At 48.0% G+C, this 23,376-nt stretch overlaps 1 protein-coding gene across 1 annotated transcript in view; it reads left to right on the forward strand.

Moving 5' to 3' along the window:
* Positions 1-506: 506 nt before the first annotated feature.
* Positions 507-23,376, forward strand: part of VWA2 (von Willebrand factor A domain containing 2) — a 45,241-nt gene continuing 22,371 nt past the window's right edge. Inside the window, exons 1-5 of the mRNA XM_019660107.1 lie at positions 507-673; positions 8,482-8,543; positions 13,627-13,701; positions 14,988-15,121; positions 20,316-20,425. Coding sequence (XP_019515652.1) covers positions 8,492-8,543; positions 13,627-13,701; positions 14,988-15,121; positions 20,316-20,425 — 371 coding nt within the window. The 5' untranslated portion in view covers positions 507-673; positions 8,482-8,491. The remainder of the gene's footprint in view (positions 674-8,481; positions 8,544-13,626; positions 13,702-14,987; positions 15,122-20,315; positions 20,426-23,376) is intronic.

The raw sequence follows: 23,376 nt of genomic DNA on the forward strand, positions 1-23,376 counted from the left end.
TATTTACCGACTTTGGCCAGCGGCGCCTTGTTTAAAATGCGAGAGGCGACGCGGGCCGGATTCCCAGAAGCGCCAAATGCACCTCCCGCGCCGCTCTCCCCGCCTCCCCTTGCGGAGAAACACAGGTGTCCCACGTGGCTCCCACCCCCGGCGCGCCTCGCGCGGGCCTGCAGCGCCCCCTGGCCCGAGCCGCGCCCGTGCGGGCCAGCAGAGCCGACTCCGCGCCAGGGTCCCTCTGTGTGCGCCTCGCCACGCGGGTCCCAGGAAGCCAGAGCCCAGAGTTGTCTCAGCCCCTCCGGAGCCCGCGAGCCCCGGGTCCCACTAGCGGCCTCGGAAGAAGCGCCGGCTACTTATTCGCTCCCCCAGGAGCGGAGCCGGCTGGGCTCCCAGCCCTCCCTGTCCCTAGCCCGGAGACCGTGCGGCCCCGCGTGGACCGAGCGGCATCGCGGGCTTTGTTCGGCATTGTCTGCGCTTACCTGCGCGCTGTCGCGGGGCCCGCGCGCCTCTCGGGGCAGTCGGTGTCTCGGAGAAGATCGCACCTGGCGCACGCCTCCTTGGAGCTCCCTGCCCGCAGCCCCAGAGTCTCGGGAAGGGGGCGCGCGGCAGGCCTGGGAGCTGCCCGTCTCTTGGGTCCCCGGCACTGGAGCGCCAAGTCGAGGGGCGCGGACCGCAGGTAAGAGGAGAGGGACTCGATGGCTGTGGGTGGGGAGGGAGCCACGTATTCAACCAGAGCTGCTTGGCACAGTCTCGGAAACCCCTAACCTGGTGGCCGCAGAAAGGGCTTGTCTTCTGAATAAAGGCTTTGGGGACATGTCCAAGGCCCTGTTACACAGCATCTGCAGGTGTTATGGTTACTCCTGTGCAGCTTTCCCAGGCAGCTGAGTGCCTCCAGCGCAGTGTCCTCAAGCAGAGCCCGAGAGGGGTCCGCTGCCCTGACAGACTCGCCCTTGGGCGATTGGGAAGTCCAGGGGATTTTTTTTTCTGTGGTGATCTCACCTGCTGGAGAGCCAGGAGACAGACGGACAGACGCGCGCGCGCGCGCGCGCACACACACACACACACACACACACACACACACACTCACACACACACACTCACACGACCCAGACCTTCCTGCACTTCTGCACTTCTGCCCAGGGCAGGGCCCCGGCCACCTGCTGGAACGGTAAATGCGAGGGTGTCAGAATCGAACTTTTGAAACTTGCCAAGGGGCATCATTTAGTGCCCCAAACTTGGTGGACATCCAGGCAGAAGAGAAGGGAGGAAGACACCTGGCTGCCCTTTCATTCTGGAACCAGTGACTGTCCAGTTGAGAGGGGACTTTCAGTGGGGACACCATGCAGTGTGTTTGGTGTCTTGGAACTGAATAATTAGAACCTGCAATTTTCAAATTATGGGGTCCTTTAATTAAAAACAAAAACCCTAGAACCTCTCAGTGTTTTATAAATTGAGGTCTAAAAATATAAGCCTCAGTGTGATATATTAAGAAATGTGCATTTATTGAAAAAAGAGTCAGAAAAGGAACAAGTCAGAGAAGTCAGAGGTAGCCTTGCATTTGGCAGGTGGTTGTTCATTTGTAAATGCCACTCACCTTCATTGGCCGTAGACATTCTCTTCTTATGGCTGATGGGGGTACAAAGTGCCACTGGGCTGCCCTTCAGGTAGGCTATGGCCCTTACCCTTCTTTTGTAGAAATCCAGCTCAGAGCCATCTCTCAACCATGTAAGAATTTTCCAGACTCGGTCCCCAGGCAAATCCCAGGGGAAGAGGGGAATTCCTTCCTTCATCATACTGGTCTGTTTGACTGAAAACTGGCAGTGACATTTTTCTTCAAATCTGGTTTTGGGTCTGCCACCCAGAGTTTAAAGTAGCTACAGGCATACCTTGTTTTATTGCGCTTCACAGATGTTGTGTTTTCTACAAATTAAAGGCAAGAGCCTCCTCCTGCAAAAAGAGTATAACTTGCTTTATGGTGATACTCGCTTTATAGCGGAGGGCTGGAACCAAAGCCGCGGTATCTCCAAGATATGCCTGTTTTTCCTCCCCCCCTCTCCTCAATAGGCTTGACTCCTGTGGAATGAATCATAGTCAGATGCCTATGTATTTACAGATGAGAAAACTGAGAGTTACAGAGAGTGGAAGACTGCCTGAGGGCGAATGAGAGAGCCTCCCAGGAACCTGGACTCCTGGGTTTTTAATGAGCTTCATAAATGGCACAGTCATTAATTGGCAAGTGATGACATTGGGGATAAACTACTGGTGAAAATGTAAAAGCCTTTTGTTAAGAATGCCCCCACCAGGTGTGCATCTTAAAGAGCGTTTTCATGGCTTCCCGGACACCTGGGAGGAGGGTGCTGGGCCCAGGCCAGATGCTTTGTGGGTTTTGTTGAATAAGTGAAGTTTCATCTAATATTATCAGTGGGTCAGCAACACTGTTAGTGTTTTAGAACAGTGGTCCTCAAACTTTTGTACTTCACAGATCGGTAAAAGCTGTTTTATTTGGGAGGACTGTAACAGAATGGCTAATGTTTAATTTTATCCCACAAGGATATTAAAAAATATATCCCTCCCATCCTCTACAAGGCTATTGGAGGGCTCTTGGGAGACCCTGCACAAGGGAGCGCCTATCTGTGCAACACCCTTGCTTCAGCATCACCCCAAGCCAGCTTCCTGGGACAGCTGAACACACTTGAAGTCCTTCTTTTACTTTACCCTTTCACCTTCTAAGCAGCTCCAGACTGCTTTCTATTCCTCTTCCATCTGCAAAAGTACCTGTAGGGCTTCCCAGAGTACGCGTATGATTGCTATCCTTTGGTCCCTCGCTTTCTTTCCCTATCCTGAGCCCTTCCTTCTCTTAAACTGGATTTCTCTGATCTCCATTTAGGAAACTTTGCCCTGGCCCAGGGGGCTTTTGCCAACCTTTGCAGGTCAATAGGATGGGTGATTTCACCCCAGCTTTTGAGAGAAGGAAATTGAGAGACTGATGTGAAGGAATTTACTGGAGAGGCTCATGCTCAGGTCTCCTGACGTCCGATTAGTGCTCTTTCCACGTCACCTGTGAACTGCACACTTCTTGTCGTGGCCAAGCTTTCTGCCATCAGAAGACCTGGGCTTGAATCCAAGCTTGTGCTTTACTGACTCTGTGACTTCAGACCCCAATTCCTCCAAGACCCTTTTCATGTATAAAAATGGAAATGATCATGTCTACGCTATAGGGTTATGAGGATTGTTAAATGAAATAAGTGTAATCGTTTATCACACATTTAGATGGTATTTTACCAACAGGAGGGATGCTCACACATTATTCCACTGGGTCTTTACAACACTGTGTGAGTTTATGAAACTGAGATTCTCCTCCTTTGACAGATGAATGAACTGAGGTAGGGGAAGTTGTTGCTTGCAGTCACCTGGCTGGTTACAAGCAGAGCCAGGCTGGAATTTGGTCCCTGGGCTTCCTGTCCTGTGTGTGTGCTTCCCAAAGTCCCAAGGCAGTGAATTTGTACAACTTAAAGGATTTTCCAGTATCATCAAACATCAAAATCTCTTTTGGCTGAAAATGTCTCTTAGCAAGCGTGGCGAGTGTGGGAGGCCCTGTGATTTATACCTGTCTGCCCAGTTTTTTCCCCAGCCATCCAGGGAATTGTCTCTTGGTGCTGACTTCTGGTTGTCAGACTGTTGGGCTCTCGAAATTTGTGATTCTCTTAGGGGGACCAAGGCTTTACCAGGGCAGCTTTTAAAACTTTCTCCCTGCCTCATCAAACTAGAAACGTGTTGTCCACTTCCCTGGACTCTGGGCCTGTGCCAAGGGTTTTGTTCAATGGACAAGAAAGATAATTATTACAGCAGAAAACACCAAGGGCTTCCTGTCTGGAGACTTCTACCTCCGATTCTGGTTTTCCTGTTCAGGCGTTGACTGTTCTTATAAAGGGCTCAGGTTTCCATCCCTCTGACTGAGAGGAAGGAGGCTGCCAAGGGCTAATCTAATATTAGGGGTTGGAATTGCGTTTTGTAAGGAGGTGGAAGTGGTTTCCTTTTTCACCCTGCACCCCTTTCATTTCCGATCATAGAGGAGAAGGCAGGCATTGTCCTGTAAAACTGCTTTTAGCTACAGCCAGTCCGGTCCTTCTTTTTCAAAAGTAGCCTTGTTTTGCCCTGGGTTTCGTCCTTCGTCGTGGGATATGTAAGCCCAGAGGGCAATGTTTTGTGGTGCCCTGCAGCACACCCCGCTCTTCTGCTGTCCCCAATGCCCCCCAGTCCTGTGTGGAACCAGGATTTGAAGACAACAATCAGATGAGAAGATTGGGAGATTGGGAGGGCAGGGGGATCTCAGCCCATGTGGGAAAGTTTCAGAAGCCAGGAATAACACGTGGAAGCGGCACGAGTCGTGGAACAGAGAGGAACAACTGTGGTGAGCGAGGCGTTGTGATGGACAAGCCTTGACAAGGTGGGAGCGAATGGTCTGTTTCTGCCCCGGGGTTGCACACGACTCCTGACTACTTTGTAAAAGATTGCAGAAAGCTCTGGAAATCGCCTCAAGTGCTCCAGTGTGGGAATTGCTGGCAGGTTATTAGCTGGGTGGAAAACTGCCGAAGGGCGGGATCCTGGGTGGCTGACTTTTAATTATGCTTCTGTTCTCCATGCTGATTCCCCAGAGCCAGGAAGGTGGTGGATTGAACCGATCACTGGGGAGGCCAGAATGGAGTCCAATCTATTTATTAGCTATGTAACCCGGGGCAAAACACTTAACTTCTCCATGCCTCCAATTTCTCATCTGTAAAAAGGGAATAATACTTGCACTGGCTGGCTGTGTGGAGTAGGAGAGAGAAAACACACAAATATGGAGCCCGGCGCCAGGCTCACAGTAAATGCCCACAGGGTGGTAGTAGCTGTTGATTTTTACTACGGAATTCATCCTTTTAAAAAAGTTTTCAGATGTAAGGTTGTAAAGTGTTGAATTAGTATTTCAAGGAGGTTTTGACATGTGAGGAGGGGGTAATGAACTGAATACTTGAAAATGATTGGGTGGGAACAGATACTAATTAATACTTAGTACTATCAATGCTTCACCAGCATCGAAATAGCCCTCATTTCCTTTATCTTGGTATAAAGAAAGACAAGGTTCAGCTGGAAGTGTCCCATTTGTGTTTAGTTTACCCAGAAGGCACCTTCTCACCTACTGTGTGCCAGACACACTCAGCAGGGGCTCCAGCAGAGACAAGACTGCAGTCCCTAGTCCCGGAGGCATTCGCCACCTGGCAGGCAAGATAAACATATCAGCAGGCTGTTCTGGTGTGGGCTGTGTGACAATAGGGGTTATGTTAGGGGACAGGGGAAGGAGGTGTTACAGTGGTCCCAGAGTGAGCACAGTCTTATCCAAACACTTACAAGGAGGCGTTTGACTTCTTGCATTGATGTGCAGATTGCCAACTTAGGTTTTGTTTTAATGAGCAGAAACTTAGGAGACTCTGGAAAAAACATTCACCGGGCAAGCAGGGGCACATAGTAGAGCAAGATGAAGTTGCTTAGGTTTACTTCATAGCTGAGGGAGAAGGCCCATGTTTACTGAGCACCCTACTATGCCGACAGGAACCTTCCAGACTTCCTTTCACCTTGTCCTCATGGCAGCCTGGGGAGGCTGCTAGAATCATGGTTTTATAAAAAATTAATAGGCCTGAGCCTCACAGTCCTTCATGTGCCCAAGGTCAGAAACTGTGACCCCAGAAACCATCCTGAACTTCAGGACTAGAAAGCACTGAGAAGTCCATTACCCCTGCCCTGCCTCTCATGCCCAGGCCTGGCCCCTGGTGGCAGGTGGGGATTGTCCTGCTTCTGCTGTGTGGAGTAAGAGGAAAGACAGTGTATCCTTGGGGGAAAGGCAAGTCCCTTGCTGTCTTGAGCCAGGCTGGAGGCTAGCAAGAAGAGGGGGTCTCTCAGCCACCCAGTATCCTCTTGGTCTAGCTTTGTCCCCTGGATCGTATCTGGGGAGCTCCTGACTCCCCCACTCTTGATGTTAAATACCTGATTTTCCCCTAGATTAGGTGACGACATGAGCCTCTTAGTCATTTGAAGCACAAAGACTCTCAGCTGGTTGGGACCTTTGGCTTGGTTTTTTTCAGAAGTGTTTTGAAATCCAACGAGCTGAATATATACAGTGGAGTAAGGTCTGACCATAGTAGGTCCATGATGGAGGGGCGATCAAAGGGGATTTTTAAAACCAGAAGACACCTTAGCAGCATCTGATACAACCTCCTCATTTTGTGAGTGAGGAACCATGGCCCCTGTCAGGGTTGCAATGCACGGGATGAGAAACCGGGGCTTCTGGATTCAGGGTGCAGGTGCTCTGCCACCACAGGGCCACTTGCAGATGGGGGTGGAGTTCTGAGCTGACCTCGGCTCCAGACGTGGCGTGGTTAGGGGAGAGTGCATTGCATTAAGAGCTGGCGACCTGAGCTGTGCTCCCCTTCTGAGCATCAGCGACCTCTTCCGTTCATCTCCAAGGTGTGTATGCGCATTCACTCTGCGTCTCCTCTTTCACACCATACTGTGACCGTCTGATCCCCCAGCTCCCTGTAAGTGGGGTTGCAGGTCCATGGGGTAAGCACTGACTCACGATTGCACATCCCTACTGTCGATTCATCTCTCCTGTAGTTCCAAGTAAGGTCTGGCCATCGCACCTTTATGGATACGAATTGGGTGACTTTAAACTTTCCTGAAGAATCTGCATTTCCAGGGGGCCTGCTTTTCAAGGCTGCCATTGCTCTCAGCCTGCACAGCAAGTCCTCTCTGGATTTGCAGTTTTGCTCTTGCAGCGGGGAGGTGTGTTTTTAATGCCCCTGCAGAGGGGGTAGAGTGAGTGTTGGTCGGAGAATTCATTGTAGCGCAGGTTAAGTCAGGCCATTTCGGTGCCTTGCTAGAGATGAGAAGGAAACTCCTGTTCTGTGTTTTGGAGAACTGGCGCCCCCCAGTGGAGGCCGGGAGGTCGGAAGGCCTGGGATACATAACCGAAGATCTGGGGCTCTGGCTTGTGGTCCGTGGTCTTAGATGCAGGAGAATGGTGCTTACCTAAGATGCTGAAGGGCCTTCCCGAGTGGGTGCATCAGGTTGAAGTGGGTCTCCCACTGCCTGCTGCAGCCTTGTGTCCCACACGCAGCGACTGAGCACTTCTCTCCCTGCCCTCCTCTCTAGGACCTGGGATTCCCCAGGACCCCAGCAGTGTTTCCCGGTCCATATCTCTGCCAGGGGTCCTCTCTTCAGAGTTACCTCTTCCATGAGTGTCAATGTTATTTGTTTAATGGAAGGAAACTTTAGTAAGACCCACAAGTGGCATTGCCTCACTCTTTCAAGTCTTGTCTTCCTGGGCAAGTTGAATGCAGAAAAACTGTAGGGTGAGATCGTGAAGGTATTGGATCCCAAAAGGCAAAAATTAGAACTTCTAGAACCTCTTATCAAGATATTTTTTAGATCGTTTCCTGTTAAATTATACTGGGGGGGAAAGTCTAAATTTCGGTTCTTATGGTACATGTGCGCTTGCTGTAAAACCTAAGATTGTCTGAGCTGTGCATCTTTGTGATTGAAGGACAGTGATGCGTTTCCTGGGCCTCACAGCTAAAATTAGAAGTAAACCTCAGGTGTGCGCCCTTATAGAATCAGAGCTACAGCCATAGTTTCTTATTAAAAGTGCTCACTTAAAGGGCTGGCCGAGTGGCTCAGTTGGTTAAGAGCTTGCTCAAGAGTTTGAGCTCTGAGCAACAGGGTCCCCAGTTTGATTCACGGCCTGAGCTGAGCTGCTGCTGAGCTGCCAACAGGTGGCAGGATGGCGCAGCTGAAAAAAACCAAAACAAAACAAAAACAAAAACAAAAAAATAAAAGTGCTTACTTAACACCCTAATACTTCCTTCAAAAATTAATAATCAGGCTCCACGGAACTGAATTGTATCTATACTGTAAGCATTACTAGGCAATAACAAACTTTAAAAAATACTTTTGTTTATTCCTCAGCCACATTGCTATTTATAAATAATTTAGCAAGTACAGGCTGGTGACCTTGCTAGGTTTCATAAAAATGAAGATGTTGAAATCAAATCTTCAACCTGTCAAGAGTCTAACTGCTTATGAAGAAATGGAGGCGCTGAGAGGGAGGGGATTTCCCTAAGGTCACGGCCCAGGACGAGCTAAGACCCTCAATTCTGGACACAGCGCTCCTTGTGAAGGAGCTGGGGACGTGTGTGTGTGTGTGGGTGTCTGCAGAAAATGTTAAGTTGTCCTTTAAAATCAAAGTCATTGGAGTAAAGTCTCCAATGTCTTTTGAGAATTTGGGTCTTCTCCAGGCGACTCTAGTTATTATGGTGAGGACGGGCCCCCAGGATCATGTTTGTGCCCTGGGAAAGGTTGAGGACTCGTCCTCTTGTTTGAGGGTCTGACTTGAGCTCACAGAGCCCATTGCTGATGGTTTTTTTTTTCTTTCTTGTCCTGGCCTTATAGTCATATCAACATGCCCTCTGTCCTGTTGCTGGAAGCCATCTGCATTTTCCTGTTTGCTGGAGGTAAGTTTTTGACGTGGAGGGTACAGTGTTGAGGGGTTTGGTTTGCCTCACACCCTGTCAGTTTTAACGTCTAAAGGTCGCTTGAGTGCATCAGCGTCTCTTCAACCCCACGGCCACCTGCCTGGTCTAAGCCCCATCATCTCATGCTGAGACCACTCCAGGCTGGTCTATCTGGTTCTCTTCCAGCCGATTCTTCACCCAGCAGCCATTTCAAAATGCAAATCTGATTGTGTCTGGACCTCTCTCCACTTCCACCCCCTGCCTGAAACTTTCAAGCAATGTCCCATTGCTCTTAAGAGGCCTTGCCCGATCTGACCTCATAGCCACATTTCATCCTCTGGTGCCCCCTCGCTTCACCCTTTGTGCTGGAGTCCATGCCCAGCATCCTTGCTGCATCCCACCCTAGGAATTCTCAATTATGGTGACCCCTCTGCCGGGCTCACCACCTTACCCCAACACTGTGACCCTGGTAACCTCCTACTCATCCTTCAGCTCCCAGAACACCTCCTCCTGAACCCCCAGATCATGTCAGGTCCCCCTATTAAAACCTCTTATAGTCCTGGGTGCCTTTGCTGTGTAGCACTTAACACAGTTAGGAGTTTATTTCTGTGTGAATTTTTAAAAATTAGTGTCCATCTTCTTAGCAGATTATAAGCTTCATGATAAGAGGCTGCATGCTCTGTATTCACTACTGTGTGATCTCGATGCCTGACACTGGGCTTGGCATATATTGGGTTGTCGGAAAGGTCATGACGTATTTTGTCTATGTTTATCAAAGGCCATTTATTTATATAAAGAACAAAGATCAATCAATGATATATTATGCGTTTTGTTCGATAACCTTTTGCCATCTTTCAGTGATTTTCATAATTCCTCGTTCATAGAAGGGCCTGTCTTTATTTGTGAAAAACTGAACAAGGTGCTGATTTACAGCCTCATCTGAATTGAATGTTATACCACGCAAGGAGTTTTGAAGAGAGCGAAACAAGTGCAAGTCTGACGGCGCAAGGTCAAGTGAGTATGGTGGGTGTGGCAACACATCTCATCCAAGCTCCAATAATTTTTGACCGGTGATCAAACTTGTGTGTGGTCTCGCGTTGTCGCGATGGAATACAACTTTTTTACAATTAAGCTCTGGACATTTCTGGATGATAGATTCATCCAAACTGTCCAATTGCATACAGTACACATTCAGATTGATTGTTTGGTTCCTTGGTAGGAGCTCAAAAAACACGACAACTTTAAAATCCCTCCACACTGAGAGCATAACCTTCCTCTGATGAATGTTTGCTTTTGATGTCGTTTGAGGTGAATCATCACGTCAGGACCAGGACCGTTTGCGCACTACATTTTTTTGTAAACAGTCCACTTCTCATCACCAGTTATCAGTCGCTTCAAAAAAGGATCATTTTCCTTATGTTTAATGGGCATATTGCAGATGTTTATACGTGCTGTCAAATGAACCCAAATATCGAGCTTGCTTACGTATCCCAGCTTCTTCAGGAGGTCGCGAATGCTTGAATGATGGATGTTCAATGTTTCTGCAATCTCTCGTGTTGTGTAACGTGGGTTTGACTCAATCAATGCCTTTATTTTGTCGTCATCAACCTCGGTGGGCCTCCCTGACCGAGGAGCGTCGTTGAGATCAAAATCACCAGCACGGAATTTCGTGAACCATCGTTGGCACTGACGTTCTTGTAGAGCGTTGTCACCGTAAACTTTATGCAACTTTTCACAAGCTTGATGCGTTCTTCCCTTTATGGAAGTAAAACAGTAAAATGTGGCAAAAATGCACAGTTTGGTCTTCCATCTTCAACTTGCTGTACAATCTCCAAAACGCAACCAAATCACTCAATTTTTTTTAGAATGAAGCTAGAACTGTCAGCTGTCAAATGGCAGCAATAATATAGATGTGGATGACTCCAGTACTTCCAAAAATGAATTAGTGCCATCTGTTGCAAATATGCGTCATGGCTTTTCCGACAACCCAATAGTTGGTGCTCGAGAATGAATGAATAATGGAGCCAGTCAGTTTCCTTTTTACTTCGCACTTTGTCACTCCCAAATTCTAGCCTCTGTGAAATATGAGATGGTAGAAAGGAAAAGTGTGTTTCACGATTGTTGTCCTATAAGCAAGACCAAGTGGACGGGGTGGCCAGCTGCCCGGGTCTCGCTCGGGAGCCTCTGGCCGTCTGAGACGCCTCCTGCAGCTCCTCCCTGGTCTGTGCTTCAGTGAGCAGGTGTAGTCTCTCTGCTGAGTTGGCTGCTGTCACCACCTGCCTGTTCCCTGGAGCCTGGGGGAGATAAGAGAGGCCGGAAGAAGAGTGGTTGCTCAGCTCACCTACCCCCACCGCTAAGCCATGCAGCTGGACATTGTAACACAGTAGCTTCATGGTCAAGGCACTGAGGAACCATGAGACGTGTTGGGGACAGGGTTTGAATGTGGTCCCTGGAGGCCCAGGTACAGTAAAGGTTCTGCTCCGGCTCATCACGGAACTTCACCTTCTGTAGCCCTGTCCGTTTTACAGAGCACTTTATCTGATCATCCCTGAGTTGTACAGATGAGCCAGGAGAGGCCCAGAGAGGTTGTGTAACTTGCTTGGGGTCTCACAGCTATTGATATTAGAGTTGAAATGAAATCCCAAGTCTCCTGACTCCCGGGCTGGCCCCACCACTCTGGGCTCCTCTGGGGGAGACAAGAATGTACACGACCTTTCTCCCTAAACCTTGGCTCTCTTACCTGTAAAGTGGAAAGGGTTTCGCTACATGAGTGATTCTCCTTAGCACCGCCCATCTCCCCTAAGAGATTCATGCTCTGCAGCCCAGACAGGTCATCTTCAGAGGCTGGGCTGACTTGGTTAGAAGAGGAAGCCATAGTCACACATTCATCAGCTCCCTCTTCCAGGGGGATCCTTTGCAGAATCCTGAGGGTATTTCACAGGGGAGCCCTGGAAATGTCACCCAGGCATAAGAAGGGCTCCCCTGAAGCCTGGCACCTCCTGTAGCAGCTGAGCACATGGCACAGAGACACTTTAGCTGAGTGATACCTTTCGGGAGTGGTGTCTGGTCACGGTGCTCCTCTCCCACCAGCTGGAGAATTTGCTGGTAAGACACTTAAAAAAGGAACAGTGTTTTCCTGTAGGGCCTTAGGGATTCCTCAGCTCCTGGGCCCTTTGCCAGTAATTCATGGACTCGGTTAGGAATCCTTAGTGCCTGCCTGCTGTGTGCAGAGTGCTGGGCTGGGCTCTGCGAAGGACGGGTGGGAATGTCCTGCCTACAGGGAGCTTCCCGGGGAGCAGGGCCCATGGGAACACCACCCCAGTATGGGGTGCAGCGGGGCCCCACGAGTTGGCAAGACCTTGTTGATGTCTGAATGCAGTGAAGCCGAAAGCCTCTATTTTGGAAGAACGATGTACTGAATCACTGAGTGATGTTTGTGCTCTTTTTATGGGTTTTTTGAGGGGGAGAGTATTGCCCCTGCCTCTGTGCCAACATCTGCCACTTTTTACGGAAGTGGACGATTTTTTTTAATTGTCTATTTTTGTAGTTTGTCTTGTTTCTGCCTCTGGTGGCAGAACAGCAGTGGCAGTCGCAGACTATCTCAGACCTCATGGAAGATATTTTCCCGACAGCTTTTGACTGTGGAGCAAATTCTGGGTCAGCATATTGGCCTGGAACCATCTTCTCTGAGTGGAGGCTGAGGGGAGGGCATATCAGGTGAGCAGAAACCATCTGCTCCAAGACACGGTGGGAGAAAAACTCGAGACTAGTCTGCACTGGGGAGCAGTGAAAGGCACCGTAGAGATGGAGCCAGGACCAGCCAAGGGGTGGTTGGCTGATAACCAGGAGGTGCCTCGTAAGTAGGAGGCATCCTCCCCCTGCCACAACCTGACATCTTTTGGTGTCTCCCTCATGATCACTCTCCTGGCAGTTGCAAATCCTCATGAGCCCAACTTCCCTGCCTTGTGTGATTGCACCCCAGCCCCGGCTTCGTTTCCGTTGCCTCTTTCCCCAGCAGCCGCCCACGCTCGTGTTCCATCCTCTGCCCGCTTTTTGGCCGAGCCTGATTCTGGGCTGCCCCGCCTCGCTTGGTTTCCTCTGTGTGTACCCACCAGGCATCCACACGTATAAAGCATCTGTGTGTACACGTCTGCCTTAGACATCGACCATGCGCAGCTGGCTTTTCAGATTCTCTCTCCAAGTGGGCACCCTCATTGCCCTCAAAGTTAATTTCGTAAATTGTTAGCGACCGCTCATATGCCATTATGACAGTTCTACTGGGGATCATGTAAAAGAGTGAAAAATATATCCACAAACTTCCTACCCCTTCAAACTTTTCAGTCCTTTTTCATGTTAATTGCCTTGAATGAATATATCAGCATTTACTCATCGTCCTGTCTCTTTAGATATTTGTTATCTCCAGCATTCCTGTATCACAAATAGTGTTGAAGGGAGTACTGTGAGGCACAGTTCCCGTCTCTAAAATTGGTTTTCCTTCGGATCAGTTCCCAGGTCTGATACTCCAGGGTCAAAGAGTGTAAGCATTTTTATGACTCTTAATTCATTTCACCAAAAGGGTTGTATCCATTTACAGGACCACCTCTGGAAATTTTTTTCCTGAATTCAGCTTTCCCCAATTAACAGTTAAATGTAGGAATTTCACATTTAAGGTGGTACCTCATTGTTTGAGTTGAAACATTTTCATCACCTGCTTAAACATTTTTCCCTCGTGCTTTTCTATGAATTCTTTCTGAATTGTCTTTTCACAAGGTTAGTTTTCATGGCGAGGTGTGGTGCCACAGCAAGGGACTCAGTTATTATACCTAACCAGGGGCAAACCTCCTCAGGATCATAGGCTCTCTAGCCCCTCTGTGTATATTTTTAATTTTTCTCTTCAAATTTAATTACAACAGTACCTGACAGAAGTGGAGTAATTGGGGGGTTCCCTTATGCTAGCCACCGTGTAATTTTCGACAGGCAGTACCATTAAACTCCCCCATCTCTTATTACCTGTTCCACCTGGATACGAAGACTCCTCCCCTCCCTGCCTTGCGGTGACTGCTTCTGGTGTCTTGTCTCCTAGCGCCCCCATCCGTTCCTCTTCAGGAAGTCCACGTGAGCAAGGAGACCATTGAGAAGATTTCAGCTGCCAGCAAAAGTAAGCCCATGTTTTTATTCAACCCCCCAGACACCCATTTCAGCCTCTGCGTGACGGACCCAAGGGAAGCCACGTTACACCAGACAGTTCCCACTGCGTTCTTCTCTTCTTTTCACGCTGTGGCCAGAGTCATTTTCCCAAAACGGGGGCCTGACCAAGCCCCTCGGCTGGGTAAAAAAGCACCTTAGGTCGGTCCCCGTGGCCAGATTTCTTGGCCCACACTTCAGGATCTTCTGTTACGTGGCCACTGTCTACCCAAGCAGTCTTGTCTGCTGCCACTTTCCCTCCTCCTCCACCCTGCTCCACACGCTCAAGCCCTCCCCAGAGTCCCCGCACATCCCCTTCCTGCCTCTCTGGTGAAATCCCCCTCAGTGGCTCCTTCCCACGCGCGCTTCTCTGACTTTTGCTTTCTCGCATCTTCATGGTAAGATGGGGGGCTGTGGACTCGGGTGCCACACAGCCTGGAACTGGTTCTTGGCCCCACCACGTCCTAGTCCTTAGGATTGCCATTGAATTGCCCTGTGCCCAGCTTTTCTCATCTCTCTCGTGGTAATAAAAAGTGTAAATCTACTTAGGGGTGGCGGGGGGGGGGGCGTGCTATGGCGCTGATTTCAAAAGGGTACAGGGTCTCTTTATGAGGTGATGGACATGCTCTAAAATTTACTGAGGTGATGATGGAATGTGTGAATATACTAAAAAGCATTGACTTACATACTTTAAGCAGGCAAATTATGTAGTGTATGCAGGATATCTCAATAAAACTTAACAACTTTAAAAAAAAGCCATCTAAGGGTGGTTCTGGGAATTCAGTAAAGTAGGACACTTAAAGTGTTTTAAAGCAGCACCTGGCATGTGGGAAAAATGCAGTCAGTGCTGGCTCGTCTCCCTTGAGCTCCGAGGTGACTTGACCTCATGTACCAGGGTGCCTGGCTGTGCCCTGGATTGAATGGTGGCCCCTGAGGGCTGGGACCAGGGCTCTTCAATGTCCTGTCTTGGTCCAGCAGCCCTTCCTTTCATATGTCCCAATGAGTGTTGTTGCATTAGACACTTCCATTATTAGAAAGACTTTCACGTAAGGGCCTCTCTCTGACCATGGTGCCCATATGGGTGTGTGCGTCCCGCTGCAGGGGAGGGCTCTGGCCAGACCTTCTCCATAGTGCTGCGAGGAGCCGCTGCTGACCTACCACAGGGCCGTTTCTGCCTCCCCTCTGCTTTGGGAGTGAGACCCTCTTGGGACCAGACTGCAGGGAAGCTGGTTGTCACTCACCTGTCCTCCTCTCCCCTAGTGATGTGGTGCTCGGCTGCGGTGGATGTCCTGTTTCTGATAGATGGCTCTCACAGCATCGGGAAAGGGAGCTTTGAAAGGGCCAAGCACTTTGCCATCACAGTCTGTGACGCTCTGGACATCAACCCCAAGAGGGTGAGTGCAAGTCTTATTGTCTTTGTACTAGGGTGTCTTTGGTTGCAAGTGACAGAAATCCAGTGTTAAGGCAGGAGAGGGCGTTGACTGGCTTGCGGAACTGGGAAGCCTGAGAGGGTGAGTCCTGGTTCCAGGCACGGCGGGAGCCACTGGCTCAATCCCTCTTTTTCTCCTTCTCTCAGTTTTGCTTTCCTCAACTGGCTTCCTTCCCAGGCAGGTTTTCTGGACATACCAAGGCTGGTGACCCCAGTAAAAAGAACATCAACTTCTTTCTTTGCAGATCTGGAAGAAGTCCAGGGGGATGGGAGGCACCATTTGAGCAGGTGTAGGTCACATGACAATCCCTTGACCAATCACAGTAGTCAGAGGGAAGAGTTGATCTGGCAGATGGGATGGTGGTGAACACAGGGATTTGGTTTCCCCTGGAAAGAGGTTGTGCTTGCAGGACAGTGGGGAAGGGAAAGGATATTACTACCTCCCAAGACTAGACTCTCCATACGAAGCACAGCTCCTGCTCTCTCTGTTCCCTTGAAAGGACCTACTGCCTGAGTGAATCCAGCCAGTGGGTTCACTTCTTGTTCCTCCTGACTCCAGATAGTAACCTTTAAATATCAGCAGAGTGTGCTGGCTGCGCTCTTGTTGCTAAAAGGGGCATTTTGGGAGTGACTCGTTAGAAAAATGGGCAATAACAGACAGTTCCCAGAAAACAAAACACGAATGGCCCTTAGACCTATGGAAAGATGCCCAACCACCTCCCTCAATGTAATGTAATAGCAAATCGCTGACTGATATACCATTTTCCGCTTACTGGATTAACACAAATCCAGTTTGGTGACATGCTCCATTGGCAAGTCTACAGGAGGCTGGCATTCTCACGCCCTGAGGGCGGGAGTGTGCAGCCTCTCCGTGGGGGGATCGGACAGTGTGCATCAAAGTTACAAAGGCTTGAACCCTTTCACCCAGCAATTTATTCTAAATATACTCCCACGGATGGCTTTCCAAGATGACATTCCTGGGCTAATCCTAAGAAAATCACTAGGATTTAAGAGCAAAAGTGGCCTTTTATGAGGGCCAGATTTTCTCCGGAATGGCATGCCATTTGGGGCGAGTGAGCACAGTCTTGCACAGCGATCTGAGGACACCATAGCAAACGTCATCCCATCTAGGCATGAGCGGCCCGGAAGTTCCAAATGTGAAGTCTGCCCATCACAGACCCTAACAGTGCCAAGGACTGCTGAAGCTTCACTCCCTTCCACACAGGGCTCTGTTTTTAAAAGGAAATGATTGCCTGTAAAATTTCACTAGTTATTCATGGAGGAAGAATCATAAAGATCCAACACTGATGACCTTGGCACTGATGTTTAATAGTATGTCCTGAAATGGGTGGCTGGGAGATCCCAGCGAGTGGCAAATTGGGAGACAAGAGCTGTGTGGATTACGAGAGGATGTTTACAGATGAGGAAACAGGCTCAGAGAGGTTAAGTGACTGCCTAGGGTCACACAGCAATCTTAGAAGAGAGCTAAGTGTGAAAACACTGGGGCTCTTGACTCTCAGTCAGCTCAGGACTTGTTCCATTAGTTCATTTGTCCCTACCTACTGGGCTAGGATGAGGTGATGACCCTCAGAATTCACACCCTGCTATCACATAGCAAGTGGACAACATGGCAGTGTGTGTATGTAGGTGGAAGTGGTGCATGCTGGTGGAATTCAGCATCCTCAAAGGGAGACTAGGAAAACGGTGACAAAAAGCTTCATAGCTGGCGCTGTTGGGAAACCCTTGTCCTGACTCACAGGGCCCCAGAGCTCGGGCAATTAAATGTCAATGTAGCTGGACCACATCTAGAATGGGGTGTTTTCTGGTTATGTGTTGGCAACCCAAACAGTGCCCACAACAGGCAGCCAGAACAGTGAGAAGCTTGGCAACTTCCACATCTGAGGGAACCTGATTATCATTTCCATGTGAAACAGCCTATAGAGTGGCTCCATCTTCTTAAGACAGAAGCTGGGTGTTTAAGGAGGCTTATGCGTGCTCAGCCTGAGAAAAGCTTTCTCACAAGCAAGACTTGTTGAGCCAAGGAGTTGGGTGTCCATTTCAGTGAACCAGCGAGCATCTTGATTGCCAGGGTGCTGCGTCAGCCTGGCCGGAATGCCACCGAGTGGGGTTTTTGCATCAGGTCGATTTCAGACGGTTCCATCTGACTTGGGGCTTCGGGTTTTATGTTTTTTGCTGGTATGCTTTTGTGTCTTCCTTCTTTTTACCTCCATGTACCAGGGATTGGATGTACATCTCAGTTTACTTTGTGTAGCTTTATTGTGCAGGCAGAAATTTTCAAGTAGCTATAAATTAAGGCTTTTTATGAAGGCTCTGTTGTTGAGATGGATTTTAAGGTGTTTGAAGTCTTCCTCTCAACACTTATAAGCTGAGAAGCTCAAAACTGAGTTTACTTCCTGGCTGTACTATAATGATTGCAGCAGAGTGATTACAGTGGAGTGAGAAATGTGGGCGGGCTGGCCTCCGAGCATACAGTGAACTGAAGATAAAAGGCAACTCTTTTGTTCCCAAGCCACCAATTAAATGAAATGCCTTAACTACTGACTCAAGCTGTCTCCATCTTTTTTTGTTTTGAAGTTGTATCCTTCCTGTTTAATTCAAGTAAATGTAACCAGCTGTTGGTCTCAAGGGAGATTTTATTAAACTAGGTAATTCATTCACGTGTTCAATAAAAAAAAACGTTCAGTGAAGAGCGTCCCTCCTACTCACACGCTTTCCGTGTATTTGCCCAGTCCCCCACCTGCTTTCTTGAGCATCCTTACAGAACCGCTTCACACAAATGCAAGCAATGTGAATATAGTATATTCTTGTTTCCCCCATTTTTATACAAAGGGTAGCAAGTGACACACGGTTCTATTCCTTGCCTTCCTCCACCCCCACCCCCGCCCCCGCACACTGTCTTGGAAATCTTTCCATATCTAGGTATCTAGGCAATATAAGTATTAATATAGGTATATATTATGCTTTATAGCTGACTAGTGTTCCAGTGTAAGGATTTACCAAGGTTTAACCAACCCCCTATTGATGGACATTTGCTGTTACAAACGTACTGTGAGCTTGCAAATGTCATTTCACACATGTGGAAGTATATCTGTAGGATAAATTCCCAATAACCCTATGCATTTGTAATTTTTAATAACAGACAGATTACTTTCCATGGATGCTGTAACATTTATGTTCTTACCAGTAACGTTAGAGAATGCTGGCTTCCCTGCTCCAACATTGTATCTGGCTTTTTGCTACAACTCAGTGTGGTGCAGTCAAGCATCTGTTAGGATATTAAAAAGCCATTTGTATTTCCTGTGATCTCTGTTCATATCCTTCGCCCGTTTTTTCTGTTGGATTTTTGGTCTTTTACATACCAATTCTTAAACACTCTTTCCATCTTGGGGAAACTAACGTTTTGTCTCTGACATGAGTTGCAAATAACGTTTCCATGTTGTGTTCATTTTTTGGTTGGCTCGTGGTATGTGTTGCCCTCCAGAAGTTTTCTTCATGTAGTCAGATGTATCAGCCCTTCCTTTACGGTGTCTGGATTTTTAATCATAGTAAGGTCTTTTCCACTTTGAAGTTTTAGAGGAATTCTCCCAAGCTTTCTTCTAGAACTTTTATGGTTACATTGATCACATTTAAATCTTGAACCCATTTGCAATTTATCCTTTATTCTTTTGCAGGTGGCTGTCCAGTTGTCCCAATATCACTTACTCTCACTTACTCTCTAAATCATCCTTTCCTCACTGGTTTGAGATGTCCCCTTTATCACAGGCCAAGTTCAAGGGAGATTGCAAAAGTGTCTCTTCTCAGAAACTTTTCCCTGAGCTTCTCTACTGCTCTGCTATCCTCTGTCCATCTCCCCCACGTGCCCACCCAAGTCTTACATTTCTCCCAGCTTAAGATGCCCAGCGACTCCTCCTCAGAACTTGCTGTGGGAGGAAAGTCCGATGGGTTGTGCTCGTTGGGAGCAGACGAAGCTGGCCTGGTGTGGCGAGTACTTTGATCTTCTCCCAGGCACCAGGCCTGTTAAGGCATCAGCAGTGAAGGAATTCAAGCAGTAAGCAAAAGGCAGCGTCATTGCTTAAATGTGAATCACTTGGCTCGTTTGCAATCTTGGCGAGAATGAGGATTAGTTATGAGAATGTAGTTTCTCCAGGGGTTTTAGAGAGCCAGTGGTTAGGTTCAGAGCTTGGATCCTCAAGGGGGAAACCTTGTTTATAGCCTTCTCTGCTCAAGACACGCTAGTGTCTTAAGGGTTCAGAGAATGACTTCATTCAGGTTTCCTTCTCCAGTCTTGCAAGGCATTGGGTTTTCTCATATGGCCTCCTCGGCTAGGATGTGAAATCTGTTTGGAACCACCAGGGCTGTCACTCCCTCCACTGCAGAGGAATTTCAGCTCCAGTATTGCTTGTCTTGGATTAGGGTCAGACTAGGCTGTCTCCCAGTCTGACTGGTTTGAGAGCTGGCCCTTTCCTAGCATGGCAGGAGCTGGCCTGGAAGGGCTGACCCCCACCTCCCCCAACCACCAAGGATGGGTATGTGGTGGCTGTGGTTAGTGACGAGTCACTGGTGATGGTGGCCGTGGTTAGCTTCTGCACAACCCCTGGTTGGGTCAGGGAGCATTTTGCTGAAGGCCTGAGCTAGCTGCTGAGAAGGCAAGTGATATAGCTGAGCCTTGTGGTGAGTCCAGTGGCCTGGCTCCCGTTCTCACTAGCCTTCTAGCCTCCCTGCATTTTAGCTTCTCCAACAGAAATGTGGGTGTGACCAGTGCCTCTGGATTACATGAAATCTTGTGTGAGACAGCTTAAGACACTGCCTGCACCTGGTAGGCATTTGGGACGTGTGAGCCGAGATCCTGCCATAAAGACGCTCACAGCTCAGCTGAGCGAGCTGCCAGAATAGGCGTCAAGAAGACTGAATTGGGGCTTGTCAGTGCAGAGCACAGGCAGATTTGACTATTTCCTTCCAGATCCTTCTCCCGGTCTTTGGAACCTTCTTTTAGGGAGACCCGAGAAAGCTCCAGCACTAGAATTTGTTGAGTGGGCCGGAGGAAGGGTCGTTAACCTTTCTTGTCCCATCTTGCCTCTTAGGAATGTTTGTGTCCTGACCCTGCTCTCAACCCCTGGGCTCTCTGTCTCTTACTGCAGGTCAGGGTGGGAGCATTCCAGTTCAGTTCCGCTCCTCGGCTGGAATTCCCCTTGGACTCATTGTCAACCCAACAGGAAGTGAAGGCAAAACTCAAGAGGATGGTTTTCAAGTATGTATGCTCAGTTACTGCCGTGGGTAGGATGCAGCTAGCTGCTCTTAAAAATGCTCTCGAAGGGTTTGGCCCTGCTCTTAGCCTGCCAGAGAGGGCTGTGGGCTTCGAGAAGCCCAGCTGTGCTCAGTGGATAATGAGAATTCCCTTCTCAAGGCTGCCCCTTATCAGTACATGATGTCCCAGGTGGGAACTTAAATGCAAGTTTGGTTTTTTTTTTAAAAAGTGCTTACTGCTATTAGGTGTAGTCGTCAGTTACCTGGGAGAAAGGGCTAGTAAAGGTCGGGACTGGAGTGGAGAGCAGGAGGTGGTGGGAAGCATGCTGGGTCTTTCTCCCAGCTCTGTCCCTGCTGATCACTGCAGCTTGGGCAATTTGCCACACTTCAAGAAGCCTGCTTTTTGTGGTCTAAAAAGAGCACGTGCTCCTCTGTTATGGAGAGTGCTTTAAAAATGCATACACACAACACCCCCCCGCTATAAATGTATGTATGTAGCGGGGTCATAAGTCTACTTACATTATAAGTCAGCTGATGTGTGTATATGCACATGTGTGTATAACATATATTTCTTGTATAAATGTTTTCATGTGTGTATTATATACACATGTAAACACATACATCTCTATGTATATGAATGTGCTATACATATATATACAACACACACACATAATAGTCTTCACAGTCCCTCACAGAAGAATGTCTTTAACTTGCCACTTTCATCTCTGCTTCCCCTAGCACTCGTGTCCACTGAAGTCAGTGGTCCCAGCCATTGTTAGCAGTCACTTCCAGTTGCAAAGGCCCTGAGCGCACTGAGGTCCTTGTTCTAATGGCGGGCCTCTGTAGGTCCACCAATGCTCTCAGTAAGCCCGAATCCCCACACTGGGCACGGCGGGAACTTCGAGGGTCCTCCAGGTGCTAGGGGCCCCTAAGTGACTTCATCTCAGCCCTTTCCTCTGACCATGGGTGCCCTGAACAGAATGAGGGCAAAGTCAGGTACGAAGGGAAAAAGCACATTGACGTATTTTTTAAAACTACCCTGGCCTTTCCTTGTTGTCACGGAGCCCTCTACCCTTGAGGCCCCCAAGAATGGCTTCCTGTAGAGAACAGTTGCAGCCATTCCCCTGTACCTTGGGCCCGCTCACACGGAGCAGCCCTTGTCACAGTGAGATCATAGAGCTGTCTGGATGAGAACTGCCAAGAGAGTATGTTAAAATGCAGCTGCTGGGGCTCCCTCCCAGACCGACTGCTTCACACTCGGCAGTGCTGCTTAGCATCTGCACTTTTCAAAGGTCTTTCCCGGCTGTACCACCTGCCCTAGGACTGTGATGCACACTAACTTTTTTTTCAACAGCTTCATTGAGATGTAATTTAAATACTGTGAAGTGCACACATGCAATGTGTACAAGTCAGTGATTCTGAATATATTTTCAGAATTGTGTAACTATTACTATAATATATCTTTAGAGCATTTTCATCATCCCCCAAAGTAATTTTGTAAGTACATTTCTCCAGAGAAGATATATAAATGGCCAGTAGACACATGAAAAGATGCTCAACATCATTAGCCATTAGGGACATGCAAATCACAACCATGATGAGATACCACTTTACACCCACTAGAAAGGCTAAAATAAGAGACAGACAGTATCAAGTGTTGACAAGGTTGTGGAGAAATTGGAACCCTCTTACACTGTTTGTGGGATTATAAAATGGTGCAGCCACTGCTGATGTAGAATAATATTGAATGTCAACTATAATTTTTTATGGTCACAGGATGTAAAGTACAGCATAGGGAATATAAACAATGGTATAGTAACAGCTATATACGATGTCAGAGGGGTATTAGACTTAGAGGGAGGTTATCACTTGGTGAGGGGTGTAAATATCTAATCATTATTGTTTTTGTACACTTGAAACTAATATAAAAAAATGGTGTAGCCTCTTTGGAAAACCATCTGGCAGGTGCTCACAATGCTAAACAGCTACCATATGACCCTGCAATTCCACCTCAAGAGAATTGAAAATATATGCCCACACAAAACCTTGTACCCTAGTGTTCATAGCAGCATTAATTATAATAGCCAAAAAATGGAAACAACACAAAAGTCCATTGGATAAACAAAATGTGGTATAGTCATGCCATGCAATATGATGCAGCCATAAAAAAGAAATGATGACATGATTCATGCTACAACATGGATGAACCTTAAAACATTTCGAAGTGAAAGAAGCAGACATAAAAAGTTATATATTGCATAATTTCATATATACAAAATGTCTGGAATAGTCCAATCTATGGAAACAGGAAGTAGACAGTCATTGCCAGGGGCTGTGGGGAAGGAATATGGGAGAGACTGCTCATTGGTGGAAGGCTTCTTTTTGGGATGGTGAAAATGTTTGGGACTTAAATAATGGCGATGGCTGCATCACTCTGAATGTACTTAAAACTACTGAATTGTTTAAAAGGGAGAATTTTATGATACCTGAATTATACCATTGATACCATATTTAATTATCATAAAAACTTTATATCCACTATATGCACACTAACATTGGCAGGGAGAGAAAAAGTAGCCCGTTGGTTTACGTTTAGGACTGAAAGTCCAAAACTATTTGGGTGACTTTGGACTCAAATCATTTGGCCCTACTTTCTTCTGAAAAACTAAGCAAATCGTAGCGAATTGGTACCGAAAGGAGACTGAATATCTATTCCAGCTTGAGGTTGAGAAGGCGCATGTGGCCAGGAGCACAGAGCCACACGGGAGTCCTGTGGGCCCCACCCAGCTGTCCTTTCCCACCTCTCCCACCCTCCCCCCACCCCCACCTTCTAAATAACTTCATTGAGCCTCTTCTCAGCTGTGTTGAAACTCATCACTAAGGGCTGGAGAGCATTATTCATGACACATGAAATCCAGAGACACGTTAAGAATGTGCCAAATGAAGATACAGATG

The sequence above is a fragment of the Hipposideros armiger genome, unplaced genomic scaffold (assembly GCF_001890085.2).
Source record: "Hipposideros armiger isolate ML-2016 unplaced genomic scaffold, ASM189008v1 scaffold_311, whole genome shotgun sequence".
NCBI classification, from domain to species: Eukaryota; Metazoa; Chordata; class Mammalia; order Chiroptera; family Hipposideridae; genus Hipposideros; species Hipposideros armiger.